This window comes from Larus michahellis, chromosome 1 (assembly GCF_964199755.1).
Source record: "Larus michahellis chromosome 1, bLarMic1.1, whole genome shotgun sequence".
Classification (NCBI taxonomy): Eukaryota; Metazoa; Chordata; class Aves; order Charadriiformes; family Laridae; genus Larus; species Larus michahellis.
The window spans coordinates 215,473,417-215,495,687 of record NC_133896.1 but is presented as its reverse complement, the minus strand read 5'-3'; the positions used below and the strand labels follow the sequence as shown (position 1 = coordinate 215,495,687).

Here is a 22,271-nt window from a genome sequence, read left to right as displayed (position 1 = left end):
GGCTCATCTTGCAAGCAGCTTTAAACACTCATGTTTTTCATCCTAGGGAAGACAGCACCCTCAAGTCGTAGGAACTGAGAGAGGCCTCTACCTCCCCTTTAGCAGCTTCTTCAAACAGATCGTGGTGGTGGTGGTATACCCATGCAGGCTAGAAAGGTATTCAGTTCACACATGCAAACCTTGACCATTGAGATAATCCTCGATATTGTCCTCAGCTTCTCACACGATGGATCTAGCAAGAAGAAAGGTACAGCAATACCACTCTTAAACACACTTCTTACACACCTCTTGATCTTATGCACAAGCGACTAAACATCTCTTGATTCTACCAGTGACCAGCACTGAGAGAGGCTGATGGACTGGGCTGGAGGGCTTTAAAACCAGAAAGAAACTGCGCAACCTCCAGGAAAGCCAGCCCTCCCTGGAGGAGGGCAGGAGAAATTTCTAGCTGATCATTATCTAGCACATGGGAATGTTTTAAGAACTTAGACACAACGTGCAAGGCTTTGTGCTGCACGTCACTCTTCCATTGTGTCAGGCCTTCCAGCTTTCACATTTCCTGCTCCTAAAACTGACAAAGCTGGTGTCTCACCTTCTTTTTCTTCCCTCCAGAATTTTTTTCCAAATTCAAAATTATTTAAAAAAAAAATCAAAAACGAACGTTGGTATTACTTAACACTCAACACGTAAAAACATTTTTTTTAAAGCTTTCCACTGAAAGATGGGCACAGAAACCTGAAACCACTCATTCTCTTACGCCCTGAAAAAGCGCATCTGTCTCTGACACTTAACCAGCTTCCCAGACAGCACCCTGCCAGGCTGGGTTTCCAGGAAACCTGCCAGAGAAGCTGGGAACAGGAAGGCTGTGGCTCACACATCCATACACGCTGCCAGACAGACTAGTTCCCGACACCGTCAGTTTGAAATTCCAGTTCAGAAGTTGCCTGCCTAGCTCCTGCAGACAAGCTTCCTGAAAAAATGGAAATCTGGACATACAAGCTATTCCTAAGCAATACGTTTTGCAGATTTGTAAAATTTTTGTTAATGCAACAAACAGGTTCTGAATTTCTCGGTATCTGAACAAAACAAAGCCCTTGATCCTGTGTGCGTGATCTCTTACAATGTGCGTAAGTCTCTGCCCATTAGTGCACCAGACTTTTAAAAACACGCTGGGAAAGGAGCTGACACAACAAGAATCTCTGCCTGAAACTCAACCAAATGCTCAGTTCTGCTTCAGCTACAGGGCTTTAGCTTGACAGCAGCAAACAGCATCAAAAGTAATTCCTACAGCAACAGAACAGCAGTGAAAACACATCCCTGCCTACAGACTACGCATTTCAATAGCATAAGTAGCCTTGAAATCTGTTACCGACTTCAGGATCTACCTGTGTTACCCTACAGCTCATTAAAGCCAGTTATTACTACAGGGACAAATTAATGGACTGTCTAATCAAGCCTCAAAGGAAGACAAGTTTTTCCCCAATCACTTAAATACTTTTCCATCTGAAAGCTTAGGACAGAAGGTTTGAAATTAGGAATCTGCGCTTCCCTCCTCCCCCCAACTAATACGTAAATACCTGCTCAGAAGTTTGTCTCACTCCGCGTCTCCACCAACTGACATTACCTGTCCCTAAGAGGAGCTATAACGTTCCTACTCGGTCTGCAGCCCTGAAAGTAACACACTGAACATCTTTTCAGTGACAAGGGAAGTGGATGTATAGAGGTGAAAAAGCATTTAGCAAAATATAGTAATACTTCAGTTGAAGCTGGGAAGGTATAAACTACTGCAACTGCTTTGGACACTGCTAAAAATACTCCCCCTTCTGGAAACCTTGGAGAAACAGACCAGTACATAAGTGAATAATTACCAGTACTACTCCAGTTTACGTGTAGTGTTATTCGCAGCCCCCTAAATACCAGATTGCTGCTCCAGCTCTACCTAGAAACTATCCTTTTGTATCCACTTTGTTTAGATCAGGATCTGGTAAGTTCACTCCAGAAGGGTAACACAAGCTGGAAGAAACGTAACAGAATTCCCTCCATACCAAAGGCTGGGGGCAAGGCTTTCCTGGAATACATCTTGGTGGGGGAAAAAAAAAAAAAAAAAAGAAAAAAAAAAAAGAAAAGCACTTCCACAAACGCTGTCTTTTGTGATTTTATTAAGAGATGTTTTCAGGACAGTCAAGCTTCTGGTTGCAGATGTTACAAACCCTACAACAAAAAAAACCAAAATACCGAGTGAGATGGTGGCAAACCATTTCCCATAACCCTTCTCCTCCCCAAAACTGTGAACAAAGAGGCTCCAAGAGCTCAAATCAAACAGCATCTCTCACTTCTTGCATTTTGGCCAATGATCCCCCTTTTCCCCACAGGCGCAGATCTTGCTAGTCAGCTTCTCTTGTTTCACTGCTGCCCTGCAAACTCCCTGAACCCTCCCTGTTCACACAAGGCCAGTCAGAAAACAACGCAGCCTGGCTTTCACTAGTAGCTATGTAAGTCTTCTGGAAAAGGCTTCAGGCCCTGTGCCTCCTTTGCTGCTCTGATCAGAGAGTGAGAAATACTTCTAAAAGCAGCAAGTTGCCCACTGTCACTGGGAACAAGCCAGAGCAGGTCTCAAGACACCTTCACGCTATCAATTTCTGTCTTAGAAGCTCCTCGTTCAGGGAGACGGGATTTAAAACCTTGGTTATTTACTTACAAAACTAGCCTACGCGTTGTGCTCAATGCTACTGGCTTCCAAGTCTATCCCAAACCGGATCCCATGGCGGGGTATACGAGGAATATATAGCCTTTGCTGTCAATGGCACACTGGTAGCAGGCGGTAAAACGTAAAAACATCCAAGGCGTTGAACCCTCCTCAGATAAATTCCTAAGTCACTCAAATTGTGACCCAAGGTGCCCAAATCCATGCTGTAGAACACAACACGATCCAGGGCACTGGGACAAGGATATTTCCTTTCAGACTCGTCTTCACTGAAGGGTGTGCTTAGCTGGTTTGCAGCGTGCCTTAAACCATGCCCCCTTCATCCAGGGCAACACTGTAAACTCAACCCAGTTCACCACTGCACCTGGTACAACACAGCAGCTTTTCTTCCCAGTATCCCAGCTACCTGACAGCTTTTTTACCTGACATGACACCTTTTCCACATGGATCCTCCCACCACTCGCAGGCACTTACCCCTCAGGCAGTGGGAACCGGCTGGGGCATGGCTGGCTGTTCTGGTTTGCCACCTTTCTGCTCTGAAATGGGGGTGGTGGGCAAGATCTCTTCTTTGGGTTCCACAATGCTGACGTGGTCTGGCAGGGGCTTTTTGGGGCCAATCTTTCCACTTGGGTCCCAAGGCAACATAATCTTTACTTTGATTCCCAGTACTCCTGCGAAGAGTGACAGAACAACACAGACATGCTCATTCAACACAAAATACCAAGCACACCTTCAGTAGGGACAAGACCCAGGGTTACGAAATACGCTTTTCTCCATCAAAAATATCTCCTGACAACACTGAAGAATGCAACCTGATTGACACAAATGCGCTATAGCTTAAAAATCTAATTACTGGGAATTTACACCCATGTATTTACCTTTATCCAATTCACTGCCTTTGCTAACTGCAGCCTGGGACTACAATGAAAACGTGCCATACCCTTATGTCACGCTAATCCTCGTTTTAAACCCTGTCTTTCCTGGGAAAACGCAGCTCACTTTCCTAGGAAATTACACTGGGTTTTTCGCATCCCTTCTCAGACAAATGCCTCTAAATCATCCAATGAGTAGGATGTCTTGCCCAAGGCAGCATTAGCACAGCACCACAGAACGTGGCACTGAACAGGCTGCAATGACACAAGGACATCCCTTCTGACTCGTCATCGTATCATCACCGAAGGGAAGGTGGAGAATAGCTTTGCCTATGTTAGCATCCCTACATCAGGTGTTCTGCAATTAAGTAACCCACAGCCAACTGAGATGCACAAGTCATTCGTGTTTTACCAGGGGGAAGGACAAGTGTAAGCAGGCTTGGCTGGTTTAGCTGGGAAGACTTCACAGAACACAGCAATGGGAAAAAACTCTCTGAGACTCGCTTTTTCATAGGTCTTGCGGTACCATGTTCTGTCTGCCTAGGCCCTGGGAGTCAAGAAAGCCAGCATCCAAACTGACAATAGTTCTTGAACTTAGTCAAGAGGTGCTTCATTTCTAAATTGTTTTGCTACCAGCCCCAGAGGCCACAGCACACAAGTCAGTATCTGGAAAAGCAATTGACTTGGGATGACCACATAAAATTCTGCTGAAGGCCTCTTCTCCATTCCCATAACACAAATGCAAATTTGTGAAGTTCTACTTCAGATGTTAACGCCACAGTGACAGTTTAGTCGCAAAAGCCCAAGAAAACAACAGATGTTCAGAGTCACATCAACTAGCGGCAGCACAACGGAACCACTCTGCAAGATCAGTGGTGGGTGCACCAAATCACATGAGTTACCACCGCGCAGGTGGGAAACCTCCAACCTGCAGGCACGCGACACCAGGAGTTGAGACCTTCTGGCTCTGACAGAAGGAACCAACAGAGCTGCAAAGGGATCTGCATCCCAGCCACTCACCCTGCCGGAGAAGGACGTGACGCACGGCTGTGTCGACGTAGTAATTCACCGGGTCTCCGCTGTGGATCATCAAGCCATCCACAAACTTCATGGACTTGGCACGCTGACCTCGGAGCTTGCCGGACACAACCACCTCACAACCCTTGGCTCCGCTCTCCATGATGAAGCGGAGGACGCCATAGCAGGCTCTGCAGGGAAAGAGCAGCAACAGCCACAGTGTTACTCCCACTCTGCCAAATGCACACGGTTCCGTGCAGGCATTTTACAACAATTTCAAGCACAGGCAACGACACTTCAACTTTTGTTTGTAAAAGCCTTCTGAACACACACCCGTGCAACCAAAGCTCTGTCAATGCTACGTAAAGCAGCAAAAATCTTTACGCCACTTCAGCACTGTTAAATCGAGCTTAACAAAACTCTCCTGACTCATGGGCCTTGTAAGATTGCGGCAACAGTGACAAATACACATTCTTTGTAACACAAAAGCAGCTCCCCAGCTGAAGGTGGCCAACACACTCTCGTCAGGACTGCAGCTCCTCATCCCTTCTCAGACAAATGCCTCTAAATCATTCAATGATGACAGGATGCTCCTGCTGAGGAACCACACGCAGCATCACAGAACATGACACTGCAGGGGTACCACAACAAGAGCCACCCACTTCTGACTCGTCATCTTATCATCACTGAAGGGATGTGAGACACAAGGCCACTGTCACCTGAACTCCAATTCAGTCAGAAGGCTTGAAATTGTGTTTCACTCTTACACCCATTTATTCACAAAGAAATAAACGCAAGCTTTATGCACACCAGTCAGACAACTTGCAATCTGATTTACTCTAAGACTTCAACTTTTACGCCTGAAATACATTTCCTAGCAATTACTATCAAAAGTAACTGTGTACTAAGCGTAAAGCTTCTATACGGTAGAATTATCAAAAATATGAACCGCCCCCTCCAAGTGCAGCATTACTGGGTTAAATTTTCAAACTACAGGCAAAGTGGCAAGGAGTTTTTTGGAAATAGTGTTTGAATCCCACATTTCCTCACTGTGCCATCACATTCAGCTTGCTCTACTCACCGACGCACTGCTAAACCTCCCAGAAGCTTGTACCGCAGGGACTCTGCCTGAGCGATTGCACACAGACCTCTCGTGGCCACCTTCTCGGCATAGAGCTACAAAGGAAAAGAAATCAACTCGGAAACAGGGCTGCATTTCAAGATACTTTTAGTTTAAAAGAACACAGGGGCTTCATACTACTCTATGCCCCATCCTCTACATCCAGTTCAGTCAGTCCTTCCACAATTACATGCAGAAACTTTATCCTGAGACACTACACTCCCTTAACTCCTTTGGTGCCTATTTCCTACGCCTGGCAGAGCTAAGACACGCTGATGACACTCCAAAGAAAGTCAGGAGACTACCAGAAGATGCATGGTGCAGACTCAAAAAGCTGCTGCTTCAAACAGCCCTAAAACATTAGGTATCACTGGAGAGAGGTACCCAGACAACCACAAGAACCTGGTTTGAGACAGTTTTTACAATACCTCAGTTACGTAAGTCTGCTTAAGTATTAAAATCAAACCTAAGAAAAGATTTTATTTTTGAAAGCTGGGAGACCGAGGGGTATTAAATCTAACACATCCAAGAAACCAAAGTCTGATAGAAGCAGACACCCAAAATCACGCACACGATATTCCTAGAGCTGACAACTTACGATGCTCCCTGTGAGAGTTTGTGCCATTGAGTACTTTTAAACATTTGCTGGAGATAACCAGCCATCTTCACTGTATAATGTGATCCAGCAACACTGGCCAAGCAGGAATAAATATGAGCACCACCGCAGGCCACACTTTTCCCCCCACCCTTAATTTGTTTGAGAGGAAAGTACTAGTAAAAGCATCAAATTTCAAACATTAAAAGACCAGAAATTACTGGTGTATCACTTTACTGTCTATTTCATTACAGCATCGTACTTAAAAAACTCAAAGATCCTTTTGCATCAAAACGGTTTCTTTATAAGGACAGATGCATTATGAATTCAATAAGGGACTGTAACACACGACACCCAAACATTATCATGCAGTCAGAACGCTTCTGATGTCAATACTGGTACAGCAGCATTCTCTATAAAATATCTACAGATAAGTTTAAAAAGTTTTATCTGCATTCTTCTTGTTGGGAAATCAGAGAAAACCAGCCGAAGGTGACAGCATTCAAAATACACCAAACAGCAAAGCGTTTTGTATTTCAGTGCAAGGGTGTTCCGTGAGAACAGGTAAAACACGCCCCAAGTTATCTTGAAGTCAAACTGCCTTTCAGCTGACACCATCCAGACAGAGCACAAAGCTACCTGCACAACCCACTTACTATTGTTTTAACTGAGACAAATTTACCTCAACGCTTCCCTCAGGGAAGCCAAACCTCTTCTGCACGACAGCCGTCAGCTCCCGGATGCGGCGTCCCTTCTCGCCCAGGACATTCTGAGTTCTAGGAAAAAAAAATACAGTATGAGTGAGAAAAGTGTCTCCGAGTCTGAGCCTGTAACCACCTGAAGAGCTTCCAGCCTGAGTATCTAGCTTAGTTCAGGAGTTGTAATACTGCTGCATCGCTAAAAATCACTTCAGGATCTTTTTCCCAAGTAGCAGTAATAATATTTACCACTTTAAGCTCCACCTGCAGCAGCATCTCTTATAGCCTTGCACAGCACCTGTGAGTCAAGAGCAGCATCTCAGTTACCTGGTGGCAAGTATGATAATCTCAGTCCTGGTTGGAGTGACCCGGACTTCTACTCCGGAGTAGCCATCTTCAGCCAGTTCACGAGTCAGAAACTCATTCAGCTCAGCTTTGAAGATACCGTCAGCGACAAACTGAAAAAACAACCGGACCAAGTCAACCTCTGTTGAAGTGTTCAGCTTAAACGCAAGGTTTTCACAGACTGAGTCTGGGTGCAATTCATCGCTGGGACCATCCTGCAGACGCTCCCCTCCACAGAGGGGAAGCAGCACCGGGGAGAAGTAAAAGCATCTTCCCTGAGGTTCCCAGAGACAATTCACTTCCAGCCTACACCACCGTCTGATCCACACACCCTGCTACAGACACACTTCATGCTGAAGGCTGAAATCATAGCTCGTGGTGGTAGTTTGATTCGGTATGAATTTACATAAAATAATTAGAGGGGTCACATCCCTTTACCAGCCCCACAGGGGCCTGGTGCTAGGGCTCACACTTCCACCCTGACAGCGCACAGGCCCCAAGCTTCCCTTCCTCCCCAAGACAGCACCCTCCCGGCCTCGCTGACCTACAGAAAGGTAGAGTCACTAAACGCAAACTCTTTCCACTAAAAAAAAGAAAGGAAAAAGCATGGAAGTTCAACAGCTTCCAGCACCGCTCCGCGCCCCGCAGCACAACCACAGCCTGCTTCCCCTCTGCACACAAGCCCAGAGCCCTGTGCAAGCCCCATGAAAGGGCCGAGGGGGGGGAAACCATGGTTCCCCTCAGCCCCGGGGGCCGCGCAAGACTCCCTGGTCCGCTCCCTCACCCCGGCCTCCCGCCGCCATGTTCCCTGCCGAGCCCCATCCGCCGCCATCCTCCCGCATCCGCCGTCATCCCCTCCCCGCCACCCCGCCCCGGCGAGGCCCGGAGTGGCCCCGGGTGCGACGCCGGCGATATGGAGGTCCCCCGCGGCCGTGTCCAGCCGGGACGCCGCCCTCACCTTGCGCTTCTTGGAGATCTGCACCGCCATCTTGAACCGCGCCGCCCGGCGGAAAGGAGGGGGCGAAGCTTCGGGGGACGGCTATATCCGCTGTCCGCCGCTCCCCATTGGACCGGTGAGGTCACGTGGGGCGGCGGGCGGGGGCCGATGGGAAATGTAGTCTTCAGCGCGCCGCCATCTTGGGGTGGTTTAACCCTTCCGCTGTCAGGAAAATCCGCTGGGGATTTTCCGCCGGGCCAGGCTGCTGTGGGCGCCCACAGTCGGCGTTTAAACGGCTATAAAAGCGGTATAAACGGTCACAGGAGTTGGCAGCGAGGTAACTGACCCCTGTTTGCTACGCGGAGGCCCACTCCGGTGGTAAAGAGGCCCTCCCCTCATGGCCACCCCAGGTGTGAGGGGAGCACAGCTCGAGCGCTGGTGGGAGGCGAGGGGAGCAGCAGAGCCCCTCTCCTAACAGGCTGCTTCTGCCGTTTTAACCTTTTTTTCTTAGGCAGTCACAGACGAATCACAGAATGGCAGGGTTGGAAGGGACCTCTGGAGACCATCCAGTCCAACCCCCTGCCAGAGCAGGGTCACCCAGAGCAGGTGGCACAGGAACGCGTCCAGGCGGGTTTGGAATGTCTCCAGAGACGGAGACTCCACCACCTCTCCGGGCAGCCTGTGCCAGGGCTCTGCCACCCTCACAGGAAAGAAGATTTTCCTCATGTTCAGATGGAATTTCCCGTGTTCCAGTTTGTGCCCGTTGCCCCTTGTCCCATCCCCGGGCTCCACTGAGAAGAGTCTGGCCCCATCCTCTTGCCCCCCGCCCTTTAGCTCTTGCTGAGCATTGATGAGATCCCCTCTCAGTCTGCTCTTCTCCAGGCTGAACAGCCCCAGGGCTCTCAGCCTTTCCTCAGCACAGAGATGCTCCAGCCCCTCCGCATCTCCGTAGCCCTCGGCTGGACTCTCTCCAGCAGTTCCCTGTCCTTCTGGAACTGGGGAGCCCAGAACTGGACCCAGTGCTCCAGGAAAGTGCTGAAGTACTCAAGGGAAGTACTGAAGGAAACACCCATCAGGAAAAAGGTGTGAAAAATCACAGCTGGGCTATTTGGTTATTTCCAGGGAAACATCAGGAGACTTTGCTGCCAGAGGATGCTGTACTGTTATCCTGTAATTCTCCGCTTTATGTAAATTTTAACAATAGCTATTATCTATTTATAGTTAACTGTAAATATGGATGATAGCTAACTGTAAGCTTAAAACTATTGCAGGTCTTTCTTCCTGTGTCTGCAGTATTTCGAGCAACGGGGCTGTGGTCGCTATGCCTCGCTGCAAGACAAATGATTCAGTAAATAGGACAGTTGCGGCTCCAGGGCAGTCCTTCTGTGGGTTTTTTTGACTCCTATGATGGTATCAGCACCTCTGCAGTCTGGGCACTGGGTTAAATTAGTAACAGCAGGATGGGGAAAGTGGCTTTTTTTTTTTTTTTAAATGTTTCAGGAATTGCAGGGGATTACAGGGATTTGATTGTGCCATTTCAATTAGAAATTGTAACAATGGGTAGAATTGATACATGAAAATACCCCCACACTAGTGGGTAAATATGGTCTGCTTGGGAAGAGTCAGCAAAGGGAAGTCCTGCCTTGCAAACCTCCCAGAAGGCAGGCAGAAGACGGGGATATAAGGGCAAAAAGGTTGAAATGAGCTGTTTGGCTTTCTGTAAGGCTTCTTTTGGATAGCTTTGCCGGAGGCTTGACAGAAACCAAGCGGCCATGGGCAAAGGCAGGGGCATTGCACAACTCTGCTCCACGGAGGCTGCAGGGGTCTGTGCAACAAAAGAAGAAATTGAATGTTAGAATTATCAGAAAAGAAGGAAGAAATGGGAGACCATCATTTTAAATAATTCCGTGGTGTGCCCACTGAGTACATCTGATCCTCTGTCTCCAAAAGGGTAGAGGAGACCTGGGAGATGTCAGAGCAGGGATGCTTACAGGTCTGGGAGCACCTCTGCCTGAAGTAAGCTGCGCGGGTTGGGCCTCAACCTGTGAAAGATGAGATGTGGTGGAGATCTACCAACCCACGCGAGCTTTGAGAGGATGGGCAGGGACTGTTCACGGTCTTCCCACGAAGAGCAGATGAAGGCATTTGGGGCTAGGTGTTTGCTGCAAACAGCTTTGTTGTATTTTCGGTTTTCTTTGGGCTTTTGGCTACACAAAGAAACTTTGGACTAGATGTCTTTGGGGCCAGCATGGCTGCTCTCTCGTTTGTAGGTAGCTGACAGTAGCCGATTGCAGATTATGCCCAGCAGTGTTTCAAAATTAGATGGTTGATGGCCCTTTTGTCCCCACCAAGAGTCATTGCCACAGGCTGAGCTGCCTGGCAGCCACCTCCCACACTGCCTCTGCTTTCAGGCTGGACTGCTCAGGTGACGCAGAGTTGATGAGCAAAGAGCAGGTCCCCATAAACATGCCAGGAACAGCGAGGTGGAGAAGGCACATGGAAAACAACACGGGAACAGTGAGGTGGAGAAGGCACCTCTGCTCTGGAGCTGGTACCGACCCTTGAAGGGAGAACAGAGTGGAGTGGGACCTCTGTCACCCGCTCTGAAGCCACCTGGGAGCGTGGGTGAGGGTGTCTGACATGGGCCAGCCCTCATCCAGCTGTTTAAGCTCTCTCCCAAATAGAGTGGCCGCATCCAGACGCCTGCAGAGGTTCCTCCTGGGCCAAAACCCACCAGGGCCCTGTTAACAGTGTCACTGCACCAACGATGGTGTTTTGGGGCCCGGGTGTTTCAGCACCGTTTTGCTGCCTCATTGAGACGTAGCCAGGCAAACCATGCAGGGAATACCAGTATGACCAGTAGAGCGCTGGGAAAACACCTCTTCTTCAAACACCCACCCCAGCATCGCCCGTGGGGTGCAACGGGGAGGCAGCTGTGCCTGGAGGAGCCAGCTCTCCTCTCTGCCAGGGAAAGGACTATTTTGCCACTAGATGTCAGTGGAGACAGTTCCCAGGGTGGGAAAAGCTTCATGTCTCTTCTCTTCTCCTGGTTACCTCTTCCCCAGGGATTCATTTGTCCAGGATTTGAGGGATGACGGAGACGTCGGCGAGACAGAGCCTGTCTGGAGCAGCCCACGGTCCACTTTGCAAGGATAACAGCCGGTGAGAGGCTTGTGTCCCCTCTTGTCACCAAACACCTTTCTCTCACTCCTGGTGTGTCCAACCATCACGCCCTGCCCTCAGCCAGCTCCTTCCCCTCTCTCTGGGCCTGGCCAAGCTTGGCTGTCCCTCACCCTCCACCCTCCAACCTCTCTCCCCACCCTCTGCAAAGAGCTATGATCTCTCCAGAGAGAAGGGACACAGCAGTACACGCTGTCCTTCACCCCCGTCCCCCTTTCCTGCTCCGGTTATGCCCACTGTCCTCTGCTCTCGCTCTCGGGCTGCCAAAACACGCTGACATCAGTGGTCTCTGGTGGCCCCATCCTCCTCTCCCCTTTCATCTCCATGCTCCTCAAGTGGCAGTTCCTGTCCATAGGCTCCATCAGTGCTGTTCTCAACGGAGACTTCCTCTTGGTCAAAATTAGGAGTCACAACTCCTCAGCCTCCCGACTGAGGCTGTGGCCAGGCTGGAGACAGGTTGACCATGGATGGATTTAAGGGACACTGGAGGCCCCAGGGCTCAGACTGGGCTGACGTAGTGTGAACAGAAACCTGCTTAGGTGCTTTGTGAGCTCCTGGTGCTCTTCTCCAGCTGCATCCCTGGACACAGGCAATGCCAGCTCACGTCCAGGTGGCAGAAGAAGTGCTGGTCCCTTCCTAGCGCTGTATAAATTGGCAATAACACTTGATCCAAGCCTATATCTGCAATAAATTGGCCTGGGTGTAAGGCACCCTAATTTCTGTCCCCTTCATCTAAGCCTGCAGGTTGCTCCTCACTGTGCTTTCTGAACTGACCGCTCGAGGGACCTGCTGAGCCTCATCCTCCAGAGGAGGAGCTGGGGCTGTTGGGCTGCATGGAGCTGCTGCAGAGCTGCAGGGGAGTTTGGGAGGATGCCCGGGATTTAAAGCAGGTAGGAAAAGGGGACAGGGTGGACCCTTATGAGGGGATACTAAAGCCAACAGGCCAGGGGTGTACCTCGATCATCCCTAATCCATCTGGATGGACCATAGGACCGACCAACACAGTGTTTCTGCACTGGACGCGAGCAAGCGTGAGTGCACATGTAACCTTTCTCCAGTCCATCACTGAGACATGAGATGAAATCTCAGCTCTGAGGAAAGCTTTCCTTTTTTCCTCCAGCATGGTGCAGTATCGCATTCTCCCTGGCAGCAAAGAGGCTTAGAGGAGCTCCCCTCCTTCCTCCCTCACCCCTGCCCCTTCCTCTCCCCTCCCTGGCCCATCCTGCTGTTTCTGAAGCCCGGCTGTCAACCAGCTCCCAGAAACGATCCAACACAAACACACATATATTTTGGAGGAGGTTATTTAAAGCCCTGCTCGTTTCCCTGCTCCAGCCCAGCTCCACAGCAGCCTGTGAGCACCAAGGAGAGGGCAGCAAATTGCAGCTGGGGGATGGGACCAGGACTCTTGCTTAAAAGGCCACAAAGGTGGTCAGGTTTGGGGTGGCATTTGGGGAACCCATGGTCCCAGCACCGTGCCAAGTTGAGGGGACACCTGCCTTTGAGGTCCTCACCCCAGGGTAACACCAGACCATCAGGCACTGGCTTTGGACAAGCGGACAGGAGTTGAGGATGTCTCTGTGCAGGGAGAACCCAGTAACCCAAGAACCCATTAACCAGAGTCTCAAACAATTTTTAAGGAAAGACCCTCCTAACCTGCACAAAACCTACTCTGTTTGCTGGTTTGCAGCTTGGGACCATGATACTTCCAGAGCAGGAAGTATCTGCCCAAGATCAGCTTTTTTTTAGGCTGAGTTTACCCAGGAGGGGCTCAACCAATGTATTTCTGGATCATATAAAGACAGGGAAAGGCAGAACATTATCAAAAAGCCTGGCCCTGACGTGCATCGCCTTTTCCATGCCCTATTAAGGAGAAACTATGTGTTGTGTCAGCATTTCAGGGTCAGCATTGACAACCGGAGCCGGGGTCAAGCTGCACCCTGGTACAAAGCAGGGGCCTTGGTGCCGATAGGCAGCGAGGGAATGTCCCCTCTCCCCCCAGACGTGGCCCAGCTAAGCCAGCGGGCTCCGAGCCGCGGCCTTCACGGCTGGGAACATTTCAGTCCCTTCCACAAATAGCAACGTGGGATTCCTCCCTCAGCTCCAGCCATCCCTGTCTGCAGCCCAAGCCAGCCAGTGCGGCTCCCAAAGATACGTGGTGATGCTCCAAGATGCTGTTTGCAGCCAAATGGGGATGAATTCATCTCCACTCCATCCCTGCCAAAGTGGAGGCTGGCAGCATCCCGAAAAAGCTGTGATGTGCCTGCACCCCTTACCCCAGAGAGCTCAAATCTGGTCTGGTGAAGGAGCTCCCTTTGTCCCCGAGGCAGGGATGGATGGAAAAACCCTTGGGATTGTGGCAGCGAAAGGAACCGGTCCCCGGCTACATCCTCAGACCATTGTCTCTGGCCGGCCTCGGGGCTCCCCCATCCTTAGGGTGCGGGATAAATGGGGTTGGTCAGGAAAGTGATCCCAGCTCTGCGTCAGAGCCTGGCCTTGTTCCACTGCTGAGGACCTGGGGCTTAGTCCCCACAGGCTGCCACAACGATGCAGCCACTGACTATGGCTCCGGTTGGGACACTCTGCCAGGCACAGGATGGGCACCCTCGGCCTCCCATTTGCCCTCAACTAGCATTAAAAACCCCGCTGCAGCCCCCACTCCAGCACTCGGATCTCCTCTTGGACTTGTAACATGTTCCATGGGTAGGAGCAAAAGCCGGGGACGCACAGGAGGGATGTTACCCCCAGGCGTGGCATGTGGCGGCATCAGGGACTCCGCTGTGCCCCCGCCGAGGGCCCCTTGCAGGTGCCAGGGGGTTAGCGGCAGGTTTCCTCGCCATGGGGGATGCTGGCTTGGAGCAGGTCCGGGAATCAGGAGCTGTCCTGCCTTCCCCAAGCTCCTTTCATTGCCCAGACAGCAACATGGTTTATGGCAGCCGAAGGCCATTGAACAGGCTCAATTAAGCCGGCATCCCCGCGTTTTCTCCCCGGGAACCTGGCTCCTGTTCAGAGCATCCAGGAGGGGCTGGCAGCCGTTTGCAGTGAAGGGGCCAGGACAGCCAGCAGCTTTCCCGGCTTACAGGCACGCTGGATTTTGGGATCCCCTGTGCTTTCCCTGGACGATGGCGAAGGGTGGTGTTGGGAGAAAATGTCCTGCCGGGCAAGGTCCCCAACTGCCGCTGCTGCTGCTTTCATGCATCAAAATAATGCCGGCACTGCAAGGAGATCCTGCAGGCAACCAGGGAGCATGCTGGTTCTGCAAAGGAAGAAAGCATCAGGGAACAGCCCTGGGGACATCAAAACCGCACCTGGACAGATGTGTACGGGCAGCAGCACAGGGCCTGCCCCTTCCCACTGCGCCGAGACAGCCGATCCCCAGCGACACGGGACAGCCACAGCAGGATCTGGCCTCTTCCACCTGCACTCACAGAGCGAGATGCAAACTGAATTTCGTGAGAGGGAAGGAGGCGAGGTAAAACCTCAGCCCTGTGGTCCCCCCAAGCTCAGACACCTGCGGGATTTGGGGTTACAAACTGGGTCCCCTCCCAGGACAGGACAGACCCGTCACCTCTCTGGATACTCCCGAAGAGTTCAGAAACCTCCCTTGAGGAACCCGTTTCTTCTGATTTCTCTCCCTGCAAAAACAAGCCGTGGCGCAGTCCTTGGGGCCATGCCGTGGGGGGATTTCGACAGCCTCAGCAGAGAGTTTGTCTCCATCCACAGCAGACCCCAAAAGAGCCCCTCGGTTCCTCACTATGGATTCTACCGAGCTCTGGCTCTGACGATGCATCTCCTTCCCCAAAAGGTTTTTTTTGGGGTGTTAGAGGGATGTCACTCCTGCCCCTAAAACACACCTTTCGTAGCAGCTGAGCTCATCTGCTTGCAGCTGCAGGGATGGAGCTGGTGATAAAGGAAAGGGTGGCTGCTCGGAAGGATCCATCTGGATATAAATTTATTGACCGAGGCTGATAGATGGTCTCTAACAGACCATCCGGGGCTGGCCGTCTCCTGGTAGGACCATGTACTGCAACCTGCGCTGTCAGGGCAGAGACTCCTGGACCTGCTACACTGGACTGAGGGCCAGTACAGGGCTCACCAGACCCCAGTCACCTGCAGGCCCGAGGAACAGCAAGGAGGAGCCGTGGAGGACCGAGATGGCCTCTACAAGGGAAGAGCTGCCCCCAGCAGGAAGAAACCTGATGATCGCAGTTACGGGAATAACCAAATCATATAAAGGAGGGAAAAAAAAAAAATGTATTTATGCCAGTCAGCTCCCAACCACATTTCTCAGCGGCGAGGAAGCTCTCCTGTAATGGGGTGGTCCCAGGGGAGAACGTCTGCTATGGGAAACGGAGCAGAAACCTCAGCCCAAGCCAAGGCCCTGCTGTGAGCCAGGACCTGCACCGTGGTGTCTCAGTGCTGCCAGGACCAGAGGAGGGGACCAGGATGACATATACAAGAAGCCAAGGGCAGAAGCTCTCTTCACCTCCCTAATAGAAGGTGCCGAGCAACTTCCTCGTGGAGTGTTCTGTTGCAAGAGGAGCCGTTCCCCTGAAACGGAGTAATTTGAGCACGAGCAATCCAAAATATCTGTTCAGGCACATCATTCAGACTTTTTTCCCCAGCCGGGGCAAGGGCCAGGTGCCAGGACAGGACATAAGACCCAACAGCTTGATGCACCTACTCAACCTCGTGTCCATAGGATGCTGCTGTCTCCACATGGCCTGTGAACGGTCCCAAAACCGGGCCATCACCATCCTCAGAGGGACAGGCTTCCTGGCCCACACTCCCAAGAGCCCAACACCCATCCAAAGCTCCCAAACCCTGATGCAACACCAAGAAACAAGACCAAGGTCAATGCTCCAGGCTAAGCCTACATCCCACCACCTTTTCGTACAGGAGCCGGAGGCCTAGAAAAGAAAAAAACCCATCCAAATCACCATCCCTACAGCCAGCAATTTCCTCAGACGCTCCACAGAGTTAATGAGTTTTCCCAGCAAGTAGCAGTGGAAAATACAACCCCGGGTAGAGATGGACAAGAGGAGATAGTTTGCATTAAATGAATGGGGACCGGTCCTGGAAAGTAATTCAAATAGAGATATGATGAATTGCAAGCACCAGTTGTAAAGCATTTGTAAAGTCTGACTCAGATGGGAGTTTTATTGCGAGAGCTGGAGTATTATAGTTTATTGCTGCAGTTGGAGCAGCTGCTACCATTCGAGTTGAATTGCCGTGTCTGTTAAAAATCCCCTCGCTGAGTTACTCACAACTCTCTGGCAGCTCTGGGAAAGCTCCTGGGAAAAGCGTCCTGCCCCTGTGGAGACCGTTACCTTACAGGGAGCCCGAGCCCTGCTCCAGTGAGCCCCTTCCCGTATGGAGCAGCCTGTCAGAGCGGGGTGAGATGGAGTGGAAACACGGCCGGGAGGAACAGGAGTCAGGGCCACGTGTACAGGCCTTTTGTAAACATTTCACGTGCAGGAGGATTTACTGGTTCTTGGCTTGGCAAGAACACGGGGGACTAAGTCCAGCGGTGGAAGGTGGCGCGATCCTGCAGCACAGGGAGGGGAAAGGGCGCTGTGTTTCCAGGCAGAGACGGCATCCACCTGCCCCAGACCTGCCTCCTTCCCTGCAGCTGCCTAAAGGAATCCACGAGCAGGATTGAAACTGGGGCAGAAACAGGTCTGCGCTAAGGATGAATAACTGTGGTCTAGTGGCTCTGGAAACGTGTGGTGAGTCTCCAGGAGATGACTTCACACGCATGAGGACGTGGTTAAAGCTTTCGAGAGACAAGGCTTGAAAATCAACACCCCTTAAACTTACAAACAGGCAAACTTAGAAGTTCTGCACCAGAAATTCGCTGGATTTAATCCACGAATTGCAGGAATCACCGAGCCGCTATCCGAAGGACAGACGTCGGACCCACCAGCCCGACTTGATCGTAATCCTGGCCCATTATCTCCATTAAAGCTGATAAATTGTTGGCAGCATTTTAGTGGCTGTTCACAAATGGGTCCATCACTCTGACGCTTACCTTTGGGCATCTGCCCCGGTAAACAAGATTTTGCTTCACTGCCTGGATTCACTTAAAGGGCTTTAAGCACATTAGTAAATAATTTATACTTCCTTTAAAAACAGGAAATGAAATAAGGACGCTCGGTGTGCTATTTAGCTGGAAATTGTTCGGCTCTTTACTATTTAATGAACCGACTGGCTGCTAACAGAGGTCATTCCAGCAGCTCACACCCCGGCCCTACGGCTCTGTGCAAGGTACGTAAATTGAAACTTTAATGGGCAGTTTGAGGCGAGCAGTTCGCCCGGGCAGTATCACTTGAAACCCATCAGCTTAAGTAAGTGATTCTTAATCAGCTTTCAAGCCCCAGGAAATAAGCAGAGGGCAGGAGGTGGCCGTTTTCACCCACGTACCGCATTTTACGATGATTTATGGGTGCATCTGTATCAGACGCACTGAGATCAGGCTGGTCGCAAAGGCCATTACCTGCTCTCCCAGGCACTCCCCGAAACGGCAGCTTGTGGTTTATCGGCTCGCCGTGGTTACATGCCACAGGGGGATGTGCAGAGCCCAAGAGAGCGCAGGACTCTATCGAGATGTTTGGGTTGTTCATCCTGGAGAAGAGAAGGCTCCAGGGAGACCTTGGAGCCCCTTCCAGTCCCTCAAGGGGCTCCAGGAAAGCTGGGGAGGGACTCTGGATGAGGGAGGGGAGCCATGGGACGAGGGGGAAGGGTTTTCCACTGCAAGAGGGGAGATTGAGCTGAGATCTTGGGAAGAAATTCTTGGCTGTGAGGGTGGTGAGCCCCTGGCCCAGGTTGCCCAGAGAAGCTGTGGCTGCCCCATCCCTGGAGGGGTTCAAGGCCAGGTTGGACAGGGCTTGGAGCAACCTGGTCTGGTGGGAGGTGTCCCTGCCCAGGGCAGGGGGTTGGAACTGGATGAGCTTTCAGGTCCCTTCCAACTCTAACCGTTCTATGATTCTGTCGCCTGTCCCCTTTCATGCCAGTGAAATAAGTGACCTTTCCATCATAAGGGGGTAGATGTTCACCAGAAGGGGTAGATGTGCACCAGGAAGGGGTGGAAAACACATGCCACTGCTCAGCGTCCAGGGGAGTGAGACCTGTGTGCCCACAAGTGCATCAGAGACATCAGCTGCATTCCCCTCCACCCCTCTGCAAGGGCAAAGCACTTGTGCGCAACGCCCAGAGATCCTTCCACGTCCCTTCCAACCCAACCCATTCTATGATTCTATGATCTTTTTTACCCAAACCCAAGGCAGCACACGGGGCCTGCTCTCGGCAGTGTCATCTGGAGCGCTAGGGCTGCTGTAACGATGGACGTTCGTGCCTCATTAGCTCGACTGGACAAAGCTTCTAGACCTGCAGGTGCTCTCGCCCATGGCAGTGTCGGGCAATGAGAGCTCTTCCTGCTGCCGCTGTGTTTCTCCCGCTACCTCTTCATGTGGCTTTTGATTTTCTGCAGGGAAGCTGGTCCTTGAGGGAACTAATACTAACGCCCCAAGGCACAGAGTGAAAAAACACAGCCTGAAACCTTGGTGTGCCTTCTCCCCACTGTGCTGCTACCTGCAGCCTTCAGCTCCTTTCTGTGCTAGGTAATGAGGTGATTAACAGCAATAATTACAGCAGGAGAAATACAGCACCAGAAAATTACAGCCCTTTTAGATTTTTCACAAAGACGTTGTGCCGCATCGGAGACTAACTGCCGAGGAGCTTTTCCTCCTGCCAGCAAATATTTCCGAACGGTCCAGAGGCCAAAACATCGTGGTGGGATCTCTGGGCGTTGCACACAAGTGGTTTCCCCTTGCAGAGTCGTGGAGGGGAATGCGTGGCTGATGTCTCTGATGCATTGTGGGCACGCAGGTAAAGCCATTCCCCTTCGTCCCATGGCTCCCCTCCCTCATCCAGAGTCCCTCCCCAGCTTTCCTGGAGCCCCTTGAGGGACTGGAAGGGGCTCCAAGGTCTCCGCGGAGCCTTCTCTTCTCCAGGCTGAACCCCCCCAACTCTCTCAGCCTGTCCTCCCAGCAGAGGGGCTCCAGCCCTCCCAGCATCTCCGGGGCCTCCTCTGGCCCCGCTCCAACAGCTCCGTGTCTCTCCTCTGCTGAGGCCCCAGAGCTGGAGGCAGCACTGCAGGGGGGTCTCCCCCGAGCGGAGCAGAGGGGCAGAATCCCCCCCCTCGCCCTGCTGCCCACGCTGCTGGGGATGCAGCCCAGGCTGCGGGGGGGTTTCTGGGCTGTGAAGAGGAGCACACACAGAACTGCAGCAGTTTGGTGTAGGAGAGGTCACAGGTGCCTCATCCACTGCACCCGTGTTTAATTCCCCACGCCTCCCCACGTGCCCCCCACCACCAACTGCAATCAGTTCAACCCATATTTACTCCCTTTTTCTCCCAAACAGGAGTCATGCGCCTGTTGTTCCAAACCGCCAGCAGCCACATGGCCTAACACAAATCCCTGTCTCTGCTGTTCTTCACCCAAAGTTTGGGCAACAGTGCGTAAGAGCACAGGTTTATAAATACACTTTTAAAATACCCTCCCCCGCCGATGCTTCTGGGTAATGGAAAATGTCAGCGCTGGCCCCAGCTCCCAACGGGAGAATCGCAGGACACCCGCTGGCATCCCACGCTGGCACTGCGTCATTTGGGGATGGATCACGAGCCCGCCCCGGCGCTGGGCTCAGCGTGTGGCACCGGCGAGCGGAGCCTTGGCAGGCGGCTCAGGGCCGTCTGTGCCAACGTGCACACTGAGCTCTGCATCCCGTTGCAACTGCAGGCATCGGATGGGAGCATGAATATCAGGTTTTAAGTAGTTTAACTGGCCTCTTTTTTCCCCTTTTTTTAGTGCAAAGCAGTTGGCACAGCTCTGCAGAGCTGCTTCTCTGAGGAGCACAGGATCCACAGAGTTTCTCTACCTGGTTTCCTCCTGCATCCCTTGGTGATGTTCATGCAGCGCTGGATGTGGCCATGATCCCTGTGGACCCGGCAGCGCTGACAGAGGTGCTCTAGGACCTTTTCTAATCGCTCCCTCCTTTACCTACAGCCAAACGCAGCCAACAGCTTCCATAGCAGCTGCCTGGCCAGGGCTGCAGGTTGTCACCACGTTGCACTCACATCTGTGAAGTCCTCGCTGGCCACAGGCTCACGAAAACATTCCTTATTTTCACACTATTACAGTCACAGGATCACAGACCGGCAGGGGTCGGAAGGGACCTCTGGAGATCATCCAGCCCAACCCCCTGCCAGAGCAGGGTCACCCAGAGCAGGTGGCACAGGAACGCGTCCAGGCGGGTTTGGAATGTCTCCAGAGACGGAGACTCCACCACCTCTCTGGGCAGCCTGTGCCAGAGCTCTGCCACCCTCACAGGAAAGAAGTTCCTCCTCATGTTTAGGTGGAACTTCCTATGGTCAAGTTTGTGCCCGTTACCCCTTGTCCTGTCACTGGGCACCACTGAGAAGAGCCTGGCCCCATCCTCCTGACACCCACCCTTTCAGTATTTCTAAGTGTTGATAAGGTCCCCCCTCAGTCGTCTTTTTTCCAGACTGAAGAGACCCAAATCCCTCAGCCTTTCTCCATCAGAGAGGTGTTCCAGTCCCCTCAGCATCTCCATAGCCCTTTGCTGTCCCCTCTCCAGCAGTTCCCTGTCCTTCTGGAACTGGGGAGCCCAGAACTGGACCCAGTGCTCCAGACGCAGCCTCCCCAGGGCAGAGCAGAGGGGGAGGATGACCTCCCTCCTCCTGCTCGCCACACTCTTCTTGATGCACCTGAGGATGCCATTGACCTTCTTGGCCACAAGGGCACATTGCTGGCAGTCATTTATTTGGGGCAGTCGAGTGACAAAGGCCTAAATAAAACTACAGCCGTATCAACAGCCTGTGTATAATGAGGCCATCAAACACCAGACACCGAGGCTGGGTGACACGAAGTTGGCCACACTCAAGCGATTTAAGTGCCGGTTCGGTCTCTCTGTCAACATGCGACACCCGTGCTTGATGCCGCCCTCAGCTCTGGAGCAGGCACGCAGCCACCTTCCAGAGGATGCGCTGCTTAACAGAGCTGAAATCTGTTGCACTGCAGAACGATAGAGATTTGGGAGGTTTTTTTATGGGAGTCTGAGGATTTGAAGGATGTAGGATTTTTCCTTACTCGGGGGAACGAGAGAGGAGCAGTGCTCATCCCAGCCTGGCTGCAAGGCGGAGAACGAAAGCAAAACTGATGGTGAAAGATTCCAGGTGGGGTGCGATAAGGCCTGAAAGGGCCAGAAATCAGCAGCGTTTGCTCCGTCTCCGAGACGCTGCGCTCCTCCGTGGAGCCGTCCAGCTGGGAGGATGACACCTACAACACATTTTAAGGGAACCGGCGGCAAGAAGCGGTGACGTGACTTGATAAGGCTGCAGCAGGAGTCAGTGGGAGGGCAGGCCTCGATGCCCAGACCCTTGGTCCCAGAGCTGCACCTCAAAAGATTTCAGCGGTGTCGCCTCCCTGTTTGGGCTTGGGGAAGCAAAACCATTTTGCAATGCAGAGAATGAAGGCAAAGGCATCAAAGAAGCAGCATCCCTACTTGTAATCCAACACCACTGCTCCTGGGGGAGGCTTTCTGATCCAGCGCTGGCCGACCTCCATCCTGCGGTTCCTTCTAATGGCTGTCGGCGAGAGGACAGAGCGAATACTAATGGGGCAAAACGCTCTCTGAGGTGCCATCGCCAGCTGAGCCTTGGGGTCGGAGCCCGTCCTTCACGATACGTACCTCTGATCTCTGTAACTCGTGGTTTGCCAGGCTGGGTGA

General features: G+C 51.9%; 1 protein-coding gene and 2 non-coding genes across 3 annotated transcripts; all 3 read right to left on the bottom strand.

The window, feature by feature from the left end:
* Positions 1-2,142: 2,142 nt before the first annotated feature.
* Positions 2,143-8,416, bottom strand: RPS3 (ribosomal protein S3). Its single transcript, XM_074572286.1, has 7 exons — positions 8,310-8,416; positions 7,334-7,464; positions 6,991-7,084; positions 5,675-5,769; positions 4,597-4,784; positions 3,179-3,375; positions 2,143-2,211 (listed from the first exon to the last, which is right to left on the bottom strand). The coding sequence occupies exons 1-6, from the start codon at positions 8,337-8,339 to the stop codon at positions 3,182-3,184; spliced, it is 732 nt and encodes a 243-aa protein (XP_074428387.1). The 5' UTR covers positions 8,340-8,416; the 3' UTR covers positions 2,143-2,211; positions 3,179-3,181.
* On the bottom strand, positions 3,737-3,884 carry LOC141738132 (small nucleolar RNA SNORD15). The gene has a single exon (XR_012585310.1). It is a non-coding gene; the product is annotated as a small nucleolar RNA SNORD15 (small nucleolar RNA).
* On the bottom strand, positions 5,139-5,285 carry LOC141738133 (small nucleolar RNA SNORD15). Its single transcript, XR_012585311.1, has one exon. It is a non-coding gene; the product is annotated as a small nucleolar RNA SNORD15 (small nucleolar RNA).
* Positions 8,417-22,271: the final 13,855 nt, after the last annotated feature.

Bases quoted from the DNA above. Each gene is read 5' to 3' on its own strand.
- RPS3 (XM_074572286.1), bottom strand. From the start codon at position 8,339: ATGGCGGTGCAGATCTCCAAGAAGCGCAAG. The intron at 7,085-7,333 runs GTAACTGAGATG...TTTTTTTCCTAG, and splicing joins ATTATCATACTTGCCACCAG to AACTCAGAATGTCCTGGGCG. The intron at 3,376-4,596 runs GTGAGTGGCTGG...CACTCTTCGCAG, and splicing joins TCACGTCCTTCTCCGGCAGG to GAGTACTGGGAATCAAAGTA.